Below are 17,659 nucleotides of genomic sequence, written 5' to 3'. Positions count from 1 at the left end.
TTTCATCTGAAATTATATATCATCTGAAATTTGAAAAATATTTGTTGCTGTTGAGCTCGACTGCAGCTCTTATCTTTGCTTTTTTGCTCTCTGCCGGCTGCTTGCAGTCTCTCAATTTACATCACTAGACTGCACTCAAGAGCTGCTAACAATATCAAATTATTTACTTTGCTTTACCTAACCCTAACTCTTGAGTGAACTTTATTTTGTGTATTTAATATAAAAAACCTCTTTTTGCTCGTACAAAGTTTTGCTCTTGCATAGTTCGAGCTTAAAGTTGGCACTGAGCGACGCCTTCGAGTGGTATGTGGGAGAGCTCTGAGGAATTTACGACCAAGCCCTCGAGTGTAGAGAGATTAGTAAACCACTTCAGCCCCTTGCTCTATGGCAATATATGTAATTTATTTATTTATTTTATTTATTGTTTATCAGTTTGAGGTGTTGCTCTTTAGGGGCAAATACTCAGTCATCGAGGATCTGCATTTATGCTACGCTGTTCTCACTCATGCACACAGTGGGGGCTTCTATATCTGTCTCGCTCTCACTCTCCTTATCTTTCACTTTGAAAGACCTTTCACACATATATATGGCATAAGGTGTAAATCGAAAAGGATCATCATTTGAGTTATGTGATGAATGCAAAAAAATATATATTTAAAAAAATTTTTTAAATTTAATTTTTCAACTGAGCCAAGCTAAGCTCTTGGTTATTTTATATAAGCCTATTAAAAGGCAACAATTTTACTGGCATAGCTAAATATTTCCAGGAAACAAACTCTTGTATGATTTGTAACAAAAGCTCTGAGTAAGACAAATAAAATAATTATTATCGTATTAAATATATGAAATCAATTTATATAAATGAACCTAAGTAAATCTAAATATAAACGTATATTAAATATCTTTCAAATGCATATTAAAAACTATAATAAATAATTGTCGTTGTCAACCTTTAATTAATTCACAAGAATTACTATTTCAGTTCAGTTTCGTGCGTCCTCAGCTGCACAATGCATTAGCCACTTGATTATAACTTAGTAAATAGCCCACTCGAATTAGAATTTGCATGAATAAATCGAAACACCGAGTGTTTGCGCAATTTATGAGAGGTTGTCTCTGGCTGTGGCGCCTTTAATTTAATTTCGTTTAAGATGAGCCATTTTATTTGTATTTCAGTTTTAGTTTCAGTTTCAGTTTCGGTTGGATGTGTTGAAAGGGTTCCAGCACAAAGTCAAAAACCACAGCAGTAACAACAACAACAACAACAGTAACAACAACAACACGAGCAATTCATTGAATAGTTTCGTCTGTTGTCTAAGTTGAGCAAGCTTTGGCTTTGGCCCTGGGGCACATGCAGATCTACAAATGGGTTAGAGGAGTCCACAAAAAAGAAATAGTACAAAAATAAAAATACAGAGAAGAAGAAGAAGAGAAACCCGTATTGGCACGAACAATGTGCTCGAAATTCAAGTTTAAAGCAGGAAATGCCACAGCGTCGGACTTGTTTATTTAGGAGCTGCTGGCCAGACCCTCAGACAAGATACGGCGGGGCACAAAAACGCCACACACACACACACGCTATGTGTGTATGTGTGTGTGTGTGTAGGATGTGGCAGAGCAAAATATTTCACACTCTGCAACCACAGGCACTTGTGCGGCGCACTGCAAGGGGACAAGGGGGTGGGTAACGCTCCACACATGTCTGAATGCCTAACACATATACAAAAGTACACACATAGACACAGACACAGACACACACACACACCCACACACACACGTACACTCATGTAGTGTATTGTGTAAATATGCTTAAACACCTCGGGCTTTTATGCTTTTAACCCTTTGCCGCATAAAGTCGCCACTATATAAGTGTGAATGTGTGTGTAGCTGTGTGTGTGTGTGTGTGTGTGTGTGTGTATGGGTGGGCGTAAGCCTGCTTCAGTTAGCTGGCAACAAAATGAATGTCCATGCAGCGGCGTTTTGTGGCTGTTCTGTGAATTTCTTAATTAATATTGCGCACGCAATTTATTGACATTTAGCGAACTCCAAATTTGGTTCCAGCTGGCAAATGATGGCCAGGTCGCTCATTTAGCCTTGCCCTACCCTGCCCTGCCCTGCTCTGCCCTGATCTGCCCTGTCCGGCCCATCCTAGCCCCGGGACAGCGCTTGAATTCGCCGAAATGACTTGCATATCAAAACATGGACAAATATAGATGAAACAATATCAGCTTAAGCAAACAATGACGAAGGGAATCATATGCCACATATATATGTTGGTTTGAGCTTCAAGCTTTGGGAAATAGCCGAATCTATGAATATACCCTTTCTGTAATTTTGCAAAGCCTTCACGTTAAATAAATATATGCATATGATTTCATTGTAATATATATGATTATTATGATAATCATTATTATACATTTTTTATATTTTCTCTGGAATAATCATATACAAAATATATGCATATATAAGTTAAGCGCACCCACACTAGAGTACTAGTGATTGGGGACGCTGTGTTGGGTTCTTGTGAATATATAACAACTTGGTGTTCGATGAAATAATATATTTGATATAATTTGGAACAATAGGTCTGAACTGTGTCTGGTCCGAATATAAACTGAACTAAATCTGTTCAACTGGTTAGATTCTCCCCTTGAATGTCTGACTGGATTCTCCAGCCTCCTTAGATTGTCGAAAGTCTTAACTCTTCCCCATCTAAATATCTGCGTCCCGCAGATCAGGGTGCATATGTCCATTATAACGATATTCATCCAATATAAATTGTCCAATATAATGATAATTATCCAATATAAATTGCCCAATATAATGATATTTATCCAATACGATATCCATCCAATATAAATTGTCCAATATAATGATAATTATCCAATATAAATTTATAATCCAGAGTCCATAAATTAGCATAAAGAGGGCCAATGATATCCACCTTCAAGCTAATTCAAAGCATTCATAGTTCCATACATTTAGTATTCATTTGTGGTTATGACAATACATCCAACATTGTAAGCGCATTTATTTCATTCCGTCTGGCATCTCGGAAATCCCTATTACCATGAATGATGGAAACTAGGAGGGATATACCACGTTTAAAATGCTGTGGATGCTATGGGTGCTAAGGAAGTTAAGGAAGCTAAAAGAAGATTATTGCAATATAATTAAATTGCTATGGGTGCTAGGAAGTCAAGGAAATTAAAAGAGGATTATTACAATATAATTAAATGTGCATTTTCCTTCTTTTTTTCTATTTTCTTAAATCTGATTTATGAAGAATTTTTCCAGTTTTTGTTTTGTTGATAATCATTAATTCCACGAGACATATATGTCCCTTGTACACCATTACTTAATGAAATATTCTGTAAATTCACACAAATGGCATAAGCTTCCGGTAAATTTTTAGGTTTGCTAACTGTTAACATCCTCGGTAGGTCACCGTTTAGTCCCCTTATGAAAACATCTTAAGCTCTATCTCTATATGATTCTATTAATGCGGACAATACTACGACTCATTGTTCGCTTGCCTTTAAGGCCTGTAAAATTAAAGAAAGCTGACTATTAACTTGCTTATAGTAGGTTTCCAAGTCGTTGTTGCCTTGAATCATTTGATTCAATTCGTATTCCAAGGTTCGAACATCCCTTTTATCAGCATAATGCAATCGCCAAACTCGCTTAATTTCAGGCCAATCATCATTTTGTACACCGTACGATTACAGTGAAACATCGGCAATTCCAATCACTTTTCCTCGTATATGTAAAATTATTTAGCTATATAGAGGTCTTTCCTTGATAATAGAATATCTTCAAGTACGGACTCGATCCTGTTTACCCACGAGGCATATTGTGAAGGGTTTCCCTCAAATGTGGGCAACACTTTAACACAGTCCGGCAATGACGAAATTTCATTTCATTCAAGCTCCGAACGTGGACGGGCCAGTGAGGTTTGTTCCTCTATGAGAGACTGATTAATATCCTTTTCCAAACGATCCACTTTCCTATTCAATTGCTTCGAATCTTCCTTAAGACTCGAAAATTGATCGGCCAACACCGTTATTGCCGCGCTTAACCCTTGCAATGCTTCATTTATATTTTCCATACTGCCTACGAATTTAAATTATTTATTAGCAAATTAATCTCACTGTAAATGTTATTTTAAACAAGAGCATTTTTTTATGACTTACTCACCCGTTACCTGGTATTTTTTATTCTATTTATTTATATAATTTTTATTATTATTATTATTATTACCTTTTTTAGTAAGATTTCTTATTAGTTTTTTTTTTTTTTTTTTCGTAAATTTTTCAAAAAATTTTTTACTTACGGCTTGAGCTCGGTGCACAAGTGAACTAAATAATTTTAATGTCGGAAAACTTACTTACTTACTTTTATCAATTTAATTTTTCGATTTAATTTTTCTACATTAAATCAGTTTTTTCATTGTTTCTAAGTTACTGCTATTTTCCGTTTCCAATTGAGATAAGAAAATGATATTAATCGTCTCGCGGAATTCTTTGCTGTGGAGATAAAACGTTAGTAATGCTCTAACAGTCTTGTAAACACAGTCTTGTAACAGTCTTGTCTAACAGTCTTGTAACAGTCTTTTAACATATTTTTTTTTTAACACATTTTTTTAAATTGTTGATGTGAATATTTATATTTTGTGAATATATTTCTTTAATATATTATTTCATCGAATTACCAATTGTATTATTACGTGTGTTATTGTTTTGTCTGTTGTAAAATTATTTGAATTATACATTTCTAAGTATCTTTATATGGCACTGTCTCATTTTCTGGTTTCTCTCTTGCATTTATTGCATTTGCATTTATTTATTTAAATAATTCATATTTGTATATTTGCATATTTGTATATTGCATATTTGTATATTTGCATATTTGTTTGTTGAGACAGGCCGCCTTTTAATTTTGTTATATTGTCAGTGCTTTAAACTTAACTCCTTTTAATTTATACGGAAACCCATCATTCAACACAGGTCGAAATTGTGACGTTTATTTTTTATCATATTTGTCTTACGGCAAGGATTTGAACCTCGATACGAGAATCAATCTGTACCACCATTTAGCCTGCAAATTTCTTGTATTTCGTTTTAAGGATCGTCTCTACAAGGATTTTGCTACGATTTCTTTTATGTTATAAAATTGTCTAGCTCTTGCTAGAAATTATGTTATTTATTGTATTTTAATATTATGGCATGGTGTTTCACCCATTACTTTGCAAATCACAGAAGTACCACTTAATTTTGCCAACAATTGTCCAATCCAGCTTTTAGATTTGAAACAATTTATTTGTACTTGCTTTTTTATAAGTTATTGTTATATTTTGTTATTGACACGTCACCATTTTCCTTTTGTGAAGAATGTGGGTCCCTGCTCGGGCGCCAGTTAAGCGCACCCACACTAGAGTACTAGTGATTGGGGACGCTGTGTTGGGTTCTTGTGAATATATAACAACTTGGTGTTCGATGAAATAATATATTTGATATAATTTGGAACAATAGGTCTGAACTGTGTCTGGTCCGAATATAAACTGAACTAAATCTGTTCAACTGGTTAGATTCTCCCCTTGAATGTCTGACTGGATTCTCCAGCCTCCTTAGATTGTCGAAAGTCTTAACTTATATGATTATTATGATGATCATTATTATAATTTTGTTGTATATTCACAGAAAAGTTGACTGGCATTGGGTAAACACACAAAAATAGTTAGAGTTCAGCAGGACTGGTTAGGGGAGTATCAAGGGGAGAACAAGCCAGCAGTCGATAGTGATGATTCGTAGAATGAATAAAAAATCAAAATTTATAATAAAAATTTTTTTCTACGAACTTTCCAGTTGGCTAAATATTTATATTTACAGTGATGCTAACAAATTTTAAAGGTAACAAACAATAAATATATATATTTATAATTCGATAAGCTAGCTTTCCAGAGCTATGCAACGATTACAGCAGCATTAAAGTTGTTCAATAGCATTTTCATAGTACGATTTAACAGCGACTAACTCTTTAGGGAACTTGCTCTTGAGATCCTCCACAGGAATAAGTCACTCGGAGTCAGTTCCAGAGAACAAGGTGAATGTTCATGCATTTGGAAACCCAAATCAAAGCATCGTTTTCATTGATATGCAAAGGTCACAAAGATTGTGAAACCAAGAAGCCCTATCGCATTTTGAAAGGTTATTCTCGTTTAAATTGAAGCTACTTCTCTTCTTTTTTTACTAACAAAATTTATACAAAACTTAAAAAAAAGGAAAATGTGAAAAGAAAGTTCTAAAGCATCTGAAGCAAACTTTTACTAAGCTCTGATTTTAGTTTTGTTCAAAATTTGCATAAAAGTGAGCTTTAAATGTATTATTTATCAGGTAGACAAAGCATAAATATAATATGCACTCTATCTAAATATTTAATATTTAAGATAAATAATTAAACTCAATAAATCTAAAAATTAAAATAACGAATTTATTAAAAATAAGTGAGATATTTAAAACAATATTCAAACTAAACTTTGAATTAATTTTTTTTTTTTAATTATTCAACATAAATAAATAAATGCATTTTATGATATATAAGAAAATAAAGTGTTCATATTTGATTTTCATATATTTACATTTTATATTTCTGTCTGTTTTGAACCTTAAAGAATAATCCATCTATGTTTTCATATATGAACATGCATGAAATCAACATAAATATTAAATCGAAAACGAAATCCAAATACAGCAGCCAACCAGATGACAAGTTTATCTGGTATACATAATAGATATGTATATATGTACGTGTATGTGTGTGTGTATAGGTATGTGTGTATGTGAAAGAGTAGTTATGTATTCAGTGCATTCACATCATATTGAGCTTGAGTCAACACATAATTGTTTGGCTGAGTGGGCTTTAGGGGCAAGCGGGCAGGCGGGCAGGCGGGCTAACAGCGGGTCGCAGAATTCTCAATTTGTAGGTCGTTCGCAGGCGGCGCATTAAATTTTACGCACGTGCCCCACAAATTATATTTGCCGTACAGTTGTGTGTGTGTGGTCCAATATGTATAAGTATATACATATATATAAGCAATTTCTAATTTAGAAAATAAATAGCCAGTTGAAAATTGAAAAGGTTTTTTGTTTTTTTTTTTTTGTTTTTGGCTTTGTTTTGTTAAAGAATTTCTCTTTTTTTCGCTGTTTCCTTTATTCATACGTGCTGAGGGCGCTGAGTAAATTTTTTGAAAAGAAATAAAGCAAAGGCACAGAGCGAGTTATATGTATGCCAGAACCTACACGCACGCCCACACACACACGCAAGCATACGCACACACAGTGCGCTGAAAGGTAGGCAACAGAATCTGCTCTGTACTACATGACGTATGCGTGATGCACTGGTCCAGCTTGTAGAGTGCAAGGCAACACAAGCATGCACAATGCGAAAATCCGATTAACAATGCATTTCAGATACAATTGTGGCAACATTTAGTAAGTAACTAGAGGCCCAGCTCTTAGTTGGAGTTACTTACGGCTGAGCAGTGTGCTCACAGTTGCTTGAGTTGTTATGGATGCTTAATGCAATCCAATTAGCAACTTGTAGGCAACTAATTGTAAGATGAGCAGATAGTTTTCAGCAGCATATACATACATATATGTATAGCTCACTCTCTCTCTTTCTCTCACTTTCTATCTCTCCCATTCTGTCTCTGTATGTGCGCATTATTATAGATTATATGTAAGGAATTAAGATTAAAGAGCCTGTTGGCGACTTGGCTGAGAAGCTGGGAGGCTGACGCAGCACATAATAAATATTCAGTGCTCGAGTTTGTGGAAATTGAGTGCAAACAGGTGAATATAAATATTCATATTTGCTATGTACACACGCCGCAATACAATCTTCTCAACTCTGTTTGCCCGCTCAAAGTAATTTAAGTTGGCTTTAATCTTGAATTTCTTGTATAATCATAATTATGTATATGTATATATAGAACAACTTATGTTGGCAGCGCTAAAAGCATATTAAGTCGAAATAAGGTGAATTTGTGCATAATTAATAAGTCGACACCATTTAATCGAGGCAATGTGATTTTAGCCCCTAAGCCAAACTCTATGGACTGTTGCCATATGCAAATTTCTATTGCGACGTGCTTACCAAAAAGGTCTCAGTTAGTCAACACCAACATAAACAGTTCATGAAATATACAAATATATATATTTTATATACTATACATATATGTACGTCTGTATATCCACAGTGTGTACATGTGGTTCGTGCTTGATGATATTTTACATGCGTGTAACACATTTTATGCAAATGCATATGGATATGCAAATGAGTTATTTGGTGACAACAAGCACATAATACTGCAAATAACAATTAAAATAAGCTTTTAATGTAACTGTAGAAAGTCTGCAAAGGCGTTCCGCTATGCTAATTGAATTACCTACGTACGCACAACAGCCACTATATATTTGATGTGCAATTAAGATAATAGAATTAACGTAATTAACAGCTTAGCTAACTTTGAGATTCTTAGCTCATTTTTAAAGAATACTCCTTGAAATTCTAAATTTAATTACGTAGATTTAAAATTATTTCATTTTAAAAATATATAGAAAGTAATAGAATATTTGTCGCAAATATATCAAAATATCTGCAGTTTATTTAACTCTCAGAGTCAAATTAAATTATAATTTCTCCCCATTACTGATGATGATTTAATGAAAAATAAAGCGTTTATACACACATATATATATATATAGATTTCCTGGAATATGAAAGCAATTAAAATCGACGCTAACCATTTCAATGAAACTCATTTAATTATCAGGTGAAAATAGAAAGTACACCGTACCGTTTTCTCAAGAAAACACAGAAGTGCACAGGTTTAATGCGCTTAAAAATGAAAAAAGAAAAAAAAAAAAAATATATATATATATATATATATAATATAAAACAAGCAAGGAAGCCCTAGCCGAGACTGCTTACACAAGAAAAAGCACATTCACATACGCATACACACACTCACACACACACATGCCTGCATGGGGCTGCAAGCAGCATTATAAAGCATTTATATTCTTAGAGCAGCGTAATGAAATAATCCGATTTAACTATGCATGTTTGTTTATCACTATAACTGTTCGTATATCTGCCTCTCTGCCTATCTCTCTCTGACTGCCTAACAAGAGCAAGGGATGAAGATCGTTTAAGTTGTTTAAATGTACTCATTTAACATTTATATTTGAGTAAAACGAAGTTACAATGCTTGACGACGCAGAGAGTGTTCCCATCGGTCATTTATAGGTCGGCTGCAACGACCCCTACCTGTCGCCCGTCTCTTTGAGTGAAAGTGCCCCTATATAAAGGGCAGCAGCAGCAGCATTTCTTCAGTCGCCCAGGTCTAATCAGTGAGTCGTACAGTAGAATGTGTGATCGCTCAGCTAAGCATAAAAGACTTGGAGGAGACACTTAGAATAAATTTTTAAAGCAAGAAGAAATTCGTAGAGGGAACACTTAGAAGAAACATTTCGAGGAAATACCTGGAGGAAATATTGATATCCCATTTTCACAAAGTTCAGGGTGTACAAATATATATACCTTATAAATATGCATAAAGTTACAACAACAAAAAATGCTGTTCTATATTAAACAACCTAACCAATGCAGATTAACAGCTGGGGCCCGGTACTACAACATCAGATAGCCAAACAGCATCAGTCACCGAGAACGTATACGTACATTAAAAATGTTTAAAAAGGAAGAAGAAGAAGAAAAGTTTTTTGCCCAGATAAATGGCGATGATAGTGATGCAGAGCAAATCGGCGCTGGCTTTGTTCCTTTGATGACTCTGGCTACTCACGATGAGATGTAAAAAGTTCACCAACTGAAAAAGGTGCAGAAAAAAATATATGGAGTGTAAGGATGAGAGACCGGTGAGCTAATACCCTGTAGCATACGCTAGTCAAATTTTAACTGAACAAATTTCTATTTTTAAAGGAAAGTTGAGGAAAGTATGACCTATATTTGATATAGAAGATATAATTCATGTTATGTTGATTTGACTATTAACCCATACCAAAATACATGTTTCACCGCGCCGTTCACCTACCTGTTACATACATTTTAATAAAACCCATATACCCGCTTCCCTTATTTTCACTGTTGCGCAGCGTATAAAAAACTCTAAAGGAAAAAAGCAAAAACTTTCACGGCGCATTTCACAGGTTGGGGCTATGCATCGCGATGCCGTAATAAAATTATAAGTCTCCGGCCAAACCGATGTGAGGTTAAGGCCAAACCAGGCTGGCTAAAAGAACAGCAAAAAAAAAAAGAAAAAAAGGAATTTTGTAACTGAGTTTTGTTGGTGGCTTTTGGCAGGAGAGCGGAAATGATGTTGGGTTGTCTTCGTTTAAGGCTTTGTTATCTCAGCCTTTGAGTCTATACATTTGCTTCGGCTGCGAAATGAACGATTGCAGCTCGCAATTTTGCTATACTTATTTTATTCGTCAAGTTAGTACATAGAATTCTTGTGGGTCACAGTAACTTTGCTCGCTTTTTAGTGCCGACTCTCATTTATGAGATTTGGTTACCTTTGGCTCATTCAGCTTTGAGTCTTCGCCCTTTTTAGCTGGCTTCAATTTTTATGGCTGCAGGAGTATAATTAATTTTATTTTACGGCAGGGCGCTTTGCAGAAATGCATAAACTCAATTAACTGAAAGAGCAGCGCAAAAGTTGTAGCAGCTTAACTAAGCGTGATATAAATCAGCTCTGCCATGAAGTGGGCGGCGTTGCAGCGACTCGCAGCTTATTATAAACATAGCAACATAAATTTGTATAAAGCACAAAGTTCTTCTGTGGAAAGAATATAAGAAAAATATTCTCTTTAAAAGAAAATTATAAATGGCAATGGAATAAAAATGATGATTGGTTAAGGCTGAAGACTCGCAATTAGCAAGAGCAGTTATAAAATTTGTTATTTATAAAAATTTTCTTTAATTCGTATAAAATTGTAGTTTACTTTAATTCGAATAATTTACAAGTTTTTAAATTGCCGCATTTAAATACGCCTACGTTATAACTTTAATCGTTACGCTGTAAACTTTGTGCTTACGTAGCTGAATTTGCGTTTACGTACGCCGGCAGGCCTCCACAGCTGTTTTTGGCGCGCTTACGTTGCTCTCTTCTGCGTTCGTGTTGCGCATTTTGCGCTCATCACAAAGTTTGTTTACAATTCGTGCCGCATAGAATCAATTTAATAAACAAAGAAGCTAATAACAACAAACTTATATGCTTAACGTCAGTTTTTAAGAATCAACATTAGTGTTAGATGAACTGCATGTGGAGCAAACAACACGTTCATTTGAAAACACGCGCAGAGCGCCCACGCTGCTAGCAGAAGCCGAAGGTGTGAAGGTGGGCAACGTGGAAATTGTTTTGTTTCTTTTTGCTGCATGTTCAAAAAAAGGCCGCGCCGTCATTCGAGTGTTGGCTGAGCTGGCGAAAGGACACGCGCGTTGCAGTATACGAAAGTGGGATACGTGTGGTGCCCAAACAAACAATAAATCCCGTTTCTGTCTGTCTGTGTGTGTGTTGTTTGTGTGTTTGTTCGAGGAAGTGAAATTCACATACGAATTAGTGGCTTATAAAGTTGTCCCATTTAACTGACATTTTGTCGTTCCCGTTTTTGCCGTTTCAGCTGCCATGGAGGACTTCAATAGCATAAAACCCAATACGTCGGTGGTGAAGCTAGCCGCCTGCTTGGAGAAGATCTACAATAAAATCGTCGAGTCCAAGGAGAAGCAATTGCCCGAGCACCAAATCAAGGAAATCGAATTCCTGAAAACCCAATGCAAGCACGAGCACATGCAACTCAGCCTGATGAGCTGTCAGACGCTGGTCCGCCTAGTCGACGAGGCTGTCCTAGATGCCAACAGTGTGCAGAACACGCTGCTATCAATGCTGCCCAATGCAGGGTAAGTTCACACACACACCACACACACACACCCACACCCACATACGTAAATATATACTCTCATACGTACATACTCACATGCTATGGGCAGCCGGGCGCGCCGGCTCGAGCACTTCCGTTGAAGTTGGTCTGCCGATTGGCATTGTAAAGCGACTCAGGCGAATGCACCTGTAAAATTGGCTAACTCTGAAGCATAAATTACAATACTATCTGCATACTGGCGCAATCCAGCCAATTGGATATTTGACTAGCAGGCAATCGAGGGCTCGCCATCCAAGAGTGAGAATACTCACCATACTTCCTAATTAATTGGCCCGCTCTTAATATGCGAAAATGAAATACGAGGCATGCCAACCACTAGGAAATCTAAGTTGTTAACGCTTTTACGCGCACATTGGCATTGACTTACGACCTGGTCTGTGCGTGAGCAATTTACATAGCTTCCTGCCGCTGACCCAATGGCCGCAATCTCGACACAGCAGCAGCAGCAACAACAACAGTGACACGAAACAATTGAGTTACACGCATTATGTATGCAGGACGCCAAAAAATCTATTAGCCATTTCCGTAACGCGACCGCACTCTCAGAGGAAGTCATACATCAAGGACAGCGTCTTGGCCTTGCCACAGGTACAAATGTCCAAATAGCCAAGTGGCCATATTCAAATTACGCGCCAGCTACTGGCCAGGCAAATATTTGATATGCAAGCCAAGCCGAAAGAGTGAAACGTGCGGCATTGAACTTGAAATATTTCCAACATTTGAAGGACACTCGCCCCCAAACCTAACACAAACAACAGCAGCAGCAGCAACAGCAACAGCAGTCGGCAACAAATGCAATCACGGTGAAAGTAAACAGCATGTAATACAGAAATTAACCTTGATAAGAGCCAAGGTGCAGGTGCCGGTGCAGGTGCAGGTGCTGGCAAAAAGGATTGCATATTAATTGCCCCTTGTGCAACAGAAACAGCAATTAAGGCGAGCAGCCAATGTGGACGCCGTGTGAAATGTAATTATCGCGTCAAACGCAAAACGATTTGCCTGCAAGTGCCAGGAGCAGCAGCCGCACCTCTGCAACGGCGACAGTGTGCGAGGCGGTGGGACGGAAGTGGGTGCTAAACGCTAGTTAAGCCAGCTCAACCCTAATGGCATCTAGCAACTGATATCCATCTGCCTTACCCCAACCCCATCCAATGCAGCGCTTGCACTTGCAATTACCATCCACACGCAGCACACTCTACAGTCTGCCCTTTCCCTAACCCCTTAGATGGTCTGTTTTTGCCAGACACGCAGACTTTAGCTGAGAGTCTTTATGATTACCTAAATTATAGTGTTACCCCCTCTTTGAAAGTTACGTAGTCTTTAAATAAACACCTTTGAAGCTATTAGGTGTTTTTGAATAACCTAAATTAAATTGCTAGGAGCTTGAATATATTTTAAGCAACAAAAAACACTCACTAATTAGATTTAACAGCACTTCATAATAGATAAATTATTAAGTACTTAGACTTATGTATCACAAAGAATGATGTTTCTTTAGTGAAAGCCTTTAAGCCCTGAGAATTAGTGATATTCCAACTAAAAATTAGGAACTTTGTGTTGTACATTTTTTTTAACAATTTAAGAATCTAGCAATATAGCTATATAAAAGTATGAACCTTAGCTTAAAGCTATACAAAAATATATTCATTTAAAGTTTTAAAATCCTCAGCGAGTGCTATTCAATATATAAATGATTAACTTATCAAAGTAATAATAATATAACATTAATTTCAATCCATCTAATATTTCGTATGACTACTATATACCGTTACTGCAGACAAATGCATTTTGCAATTCTAACGGAGACCATTCTGGGTCTGCAGCTGCTGAGTCTGAAGCGCAGGACTTCGCTGCTGAAGGATAAGGAGCTGTATCAGTGTCCTTATGGGCTGAAGACGCAGCTGCATCCGCTGATATCATTGATACAGCACACAAGCGCCAACATGCACGATGTCAGTCACAAGATCATTGGCATCTGTCAGCATCACGATCAGAGGTAATGAAAAGCTACATATTCTTAAATTTAAAGATATATTCACATATATGTTCTTTTGTTTGTATTTCCAGTATTCGAAAGTACAGCATTGAGTTTCTGCGTCCCGTCTTCCTCTATGTGCTGTGCAATCCGCAGACACTGCAGGACGTCAAGCCCATGTGGACGTGTCTGCTCGGGCTGAGTTATAGTCAGCCAGAGGCGCGCGCCCTCATGCAGGAGTTGCTGTCATGGAGCAAGTTCACCAATGCCAGCACCTGCTTGTGCACCAGCATTCTGGTCATTGAGGCCCTCGACTATTTTCTGCAGCAGTCCGACCACGCCCAGTCGGTCGATCTGTGCATCTATCAGGCGCAGCTCATCAAGCAGCTGGCCCAATTCGGCATCGATCCGCGCCCCAGCCTGCAGTGCCTGCTGCGCGTGTTGCATGCGACGCGGGAGCACACGCGAAACCACTACCATGTGCTGCTGGTGCTGCTCGCCGAGTGCCTGCACATGCTGTCACCCTTCTATCTGGCCGATTTGCTGCGCATTATTGTGTTTGTGGTGGTGCAGGAGCGCTGTGGCCATGAATACATTCTGAACATGTGTCTGGACGGCATCATTCAGTGGATGTCTCAGACTGCATTCATACCCGCAGAGGGCCTGGCGCTAGCCCATCAAATCGTTGACCGCGTGCTCGAACAGCAAAAGCCGCCCCAGGATGACAACACCGAGTTTGCAACGCCCATTTGCACCAAGGAGCTGCAGCCGGCACACATACGCAACTATCATCCAGACATAGCCATTGCCTTTGATCTGGCCAATCTGGTGGAGTCCTTTGACGTTTCTGAAAGCAAGGACGTGTTTGCCTTTGTCGATGCCTTGAATGTGAAGGCTAACTCGGCCTTCTGCCAGCGCCTGCATTTGTTTCTGCGCGCGCTCTTCCTGTCGCGAGAGCCGCCCGTCGACTGCTGGTTCAAGATCTACGAGGTCATTCTGCAGATCATCAAGGTGAACGAGAGCATTGCCTATGACTTCCTCATGACGTACATCTTCAAGCTCGCCCACGAGCACAATCCGGAGCTGCAGCTGGAGCTGCTGCGTGGCCTGGCCAACTTTGCAGTTTCCAAGGTGCGTAGCAGTGGCATTCTTATATCGATTCACCCATTTAATTCTCTGTTGCTTGTCAGGATAACGTGCCCATGATACTCAACACCATTCGCAATTTGTCGACGGATAATGCCACCTTCTGTGTGGATTTGTATTTGCGGCTCTGGCGCGTAGAGTCGCGCACATATCCCTTCCTGCTGAAGCAAATCGCACAGCCGCTGCCAGACAACGACAAGCGCTGGGAGCTGGAAATCGCTCGTACGCATGCCATGCGCGAAATCTGCCAGGAAAAGTAAACAAAGTTTCAGGAAAACATGTTAAGTTTATATATGTATAATTAATATTATTCTCCTTTTGTTTTAGACCCACGCTGCATGGCTCTGAGCTGCTGCCACATTTGAGCAACACGCTGAATAGCTGCATCGATGAGTCGGGCGATCTTGCCACTTCGCTGGCGCTCGACGCCATCTATGCGCTGTGCGACAGCCACACTGTGAACATTGCCTCCACGTGGCAGGCGCTGGGCAGCAAGTTTCGCAACGAGCAGCGTCCACAGACGCTGAAGTCGCTTTATCACCTGTTTGGACTGGTGCCGTTGCTGCAAACTCCGACGCTGGAGTACGAGAAGCTGGCTGATGATGCACTGGAGCAGCTGTGGCAGGCCATTAGCCGTCCCAATACGGATGCCACCCAAGTGCGGCAGGCGCTTGCAGCGCTCAAGAACTATGAGCCGGGCAACACGCTGTGCCTGCGCCACATACCGCCGCAGTTTTGCTTTGAGCTTCCGCCGAGTGCAGTTGCAGGCGGTCGTGAAGTGCTCAGTTTTCAGCAGCATCAGCAGCCGCAGCAGCAGGACACCATTCCAGGTGAGGTGTGGGTGCAGCTGCTTCAAAAGATACGACCCGAGTGCGGTGATGCGGCTGCTGACCTGATTGCCCACTACATTGGCAACGAGATCAGCAGCTTTCGCAGCGGGGTCTATCGTCTGCCCGAGGGCAAGCCGGAGCCACGCAAGCTGGGGGGACTCTTTCCTTCCAGTGCATTGCGTGCGGTCAGCAATTATCTGGTGAGTCAGGCACGATTTGGCGACTATGTGCCAGAACCCTATGCCGTCACCTATGCTCTGCGCGCACTGTCCAAACGGTTCACTAAGCCAATACCACCGATGGACTGGAGCTGCCTCACCAGCTTCTTCCACTTGTCATTTGATGCTCGAAAATATTGCATCATGATAGCAAAAAACCAGGCGATGCACAGCGGCACAGCTCGACGGCTGCTGGAGAATTTTCTCGCTGACTTTGAGCCCAACTGCTTTGAGGAGGATCTGCTGCTCCTCTTCTCCCTGCTGCCCGAAATAGGAAACTGCGTGAGCCTCCAAATACTGAAGAACTTTGCCGAGAAAGTTGCCGTCTACTGTTTCAAGGAATCGCAGCTGAATAACTTTGCGGAAGGTAACCAAACGTTTTAAAATTCATATTCTGGAAATGAGACTAAAGAATATTTTACAGGCTGTCTGTTTGAGAAGTTCTTGGATAGTGTGCGATATATATACACGGACAAGTGTGAGATACCCGAGGTACTGGATGTATTCACGCTTATTGTTGAGCGCTATATGGACTCTATGGATCTGGACTCCAGGCTATTTGAGCGATACACCGAAGTAGTGTCTGTGCTGCATCCTAATGCAATCGATGGGTTGACCACGCCTGCCAATTGGTGGGAAACACCCATGGGGAAACTAAAGAAGGCAACGATAATACGCTGCTATCTGGTTTTATATAACGACAAACTGCCGAATCCCCTGAAATGGCTGACGCCCATAATCGATGCCTACGAACGTCGAGCGGAGGAACGTCCCTTTTTCTATCGTCACCTGGCCACCACACTATACGCCTTTGCGAGCGATGAGCATGCATGCAACTGGATTACTGAAATGTTTCTGGAAATCCAAATGATGCTCGCTGAGTCGTCGAACAAAGAGAAACTCAATAGGGCGCTATATTTACTGGATATTTTTATATTGGCAGTAGATGTATTGTCTGGGTGTGCTGTGCTGCTTGGCTCTGTGGATGTGGTGGCCACAGACGATAAGGAACGATTTGCTCTGTTTCCGGAAAGCCTACAGTACCTCTCTGATCACATATTTTGGAAGGATCAGGAGGCAAAGGTAGCGTTTATCTTACGCAGAAAGTTATAACAATTTCATAAATTTACATTTATTTCAGATTTACGAATTCCTGTATAATCTCTATAAGCATGCATCCATACCGCCAGCGTATGCTGTCATTTTTAAAGAAGCAATTATTTGTTCGCGCAACAAACCCTACTTTGATAACAAAGGTGTTTGGACCAAATACGTGGGTTTGCGTAAATGAGAGTAATTCACACCCTACACCGACAATTACAGATGTGGCCCACAGCAGAAAGTGCACTTATTGTTATAGTTGAAATAACTTAAATCCATTTTTATAGCTTGTGCGATATTTGTTGACTTTATTAAAAAGAATTTTTAGCACTACTCAAATTCAAATTAACGGAATGCAGCGCTACCACA

The 17,659-nt window shown here is 39.3% G+C and overlaps 1 protein-coding gene and 1 long non-coding RNA gene across 7 annotated transcripts; one reads left to right on the top strand and one right to left on the bottom strand.

Moving 5' to 3' along the window:
- Window positions 1-2,545: 2,545 nt before the first annotated feature.
- On the bottom strand, window positions 2,546-5,846 carry LOC149268511 (uncharacterized). The gene is made up of 2 exons (XR_016270346.1): window positions 4,198-5,846; window positions 2,546-4,113 (listed from the first exon to the last, which is right to left on the bottom strand). It is a non-coding gene; the product is annotated as an uncharacterized LOC149268511 (long non-coding RNA).
- Window positions 5,847-9,378: 3,532 nt separating this feature from the next.
- Window positions 9,379-17,623, top strand: LOC108617038 (focadhesin). 6 transcript variants are annotated; one of them, XM_089471510.1, is made up of 8 exons: window positions 9,379-9,898; window positions 11,703-11,979; window positions 13,798-14,016; window positions 14,088-15,126; window positions 15,186-15,397; window positions 15,469-16,556; window positions 16,614-17,272; window positions 17,331-17,623. In XM_089471510.1, exons 2-8 carry the CDS (start codon window positions 11,708-11,710, stop codon window positions 17,478-17,480), a joined length of 3,639 nt encoding a protein of 1,212 aa, XP_089327636.1. In that variant the 5' UTR covers window positions 9,379-9,898; window positions 11,703-11,707; the 3' UTR covers window positions 17,481-17,623. The 6 variants fall into 6 exon arrangements, with proteins under 6 accessions (XP_089327636.1, XP_089327635.1, XP_017868147.1 ...); XM_089471509.1 differs by having other exon boundaries at window positions 9,379-9,938; XM_018012658.2 differs by lacking the exon at window positions 9,379-9,898 and adding an exon at window positions 9,980-11,411.
- The last annotated feature ends 36 nt before the right edge of the window (window positions 17,624-17,659 follow it).

The sequence above is a fragment of the Drosophila arizonae genome, chromosome 5 (genome assembly GCF_054131065.1).
Source record: "Drosophila arizonae isolate 15081-1271.41 chromosome 5, UAZ_ARI_1.0, whole genome shotgun sequence".
In the NCBI taxonomy this organism is placed as follows: Eukaryota; Metazoa; Arthropoda; class Insecta; order Diptera; family Drosophilidae; genus Drosophila; species Drosophila arizonae.
The sequence above is the reverse complement of the archived record's forward strand: the minus strand, read 5'-3'. Positions and strand labels throughout refer to the sequence as shown.

Excerpts from the sequence above, each read along its gene's own strand:
- LOC108617038 (XM_089471510.1), top strand. The coding sequence starts at position 11,708 with ATGGAGGACTTCAATAGCATAAAACCCAATACGTCGGTGGTGAAGCTA. Across the intron at positions 11,980-13,797 it reads TCAATGCTGCCCAATGCAGG|ACAAATGCATTTTGCAATTC; the intron begins GTAAGTTCACAC and ends CCGTTACTGCAG. Across the intron at positions 15,398-15,468 it reads CGCGAAATCTGCCAGGAAAA|ACCCACGCTGCATGGCTCTG; the intron begins GTAAACAAAGTT and ends CTTTTGTTTTAG.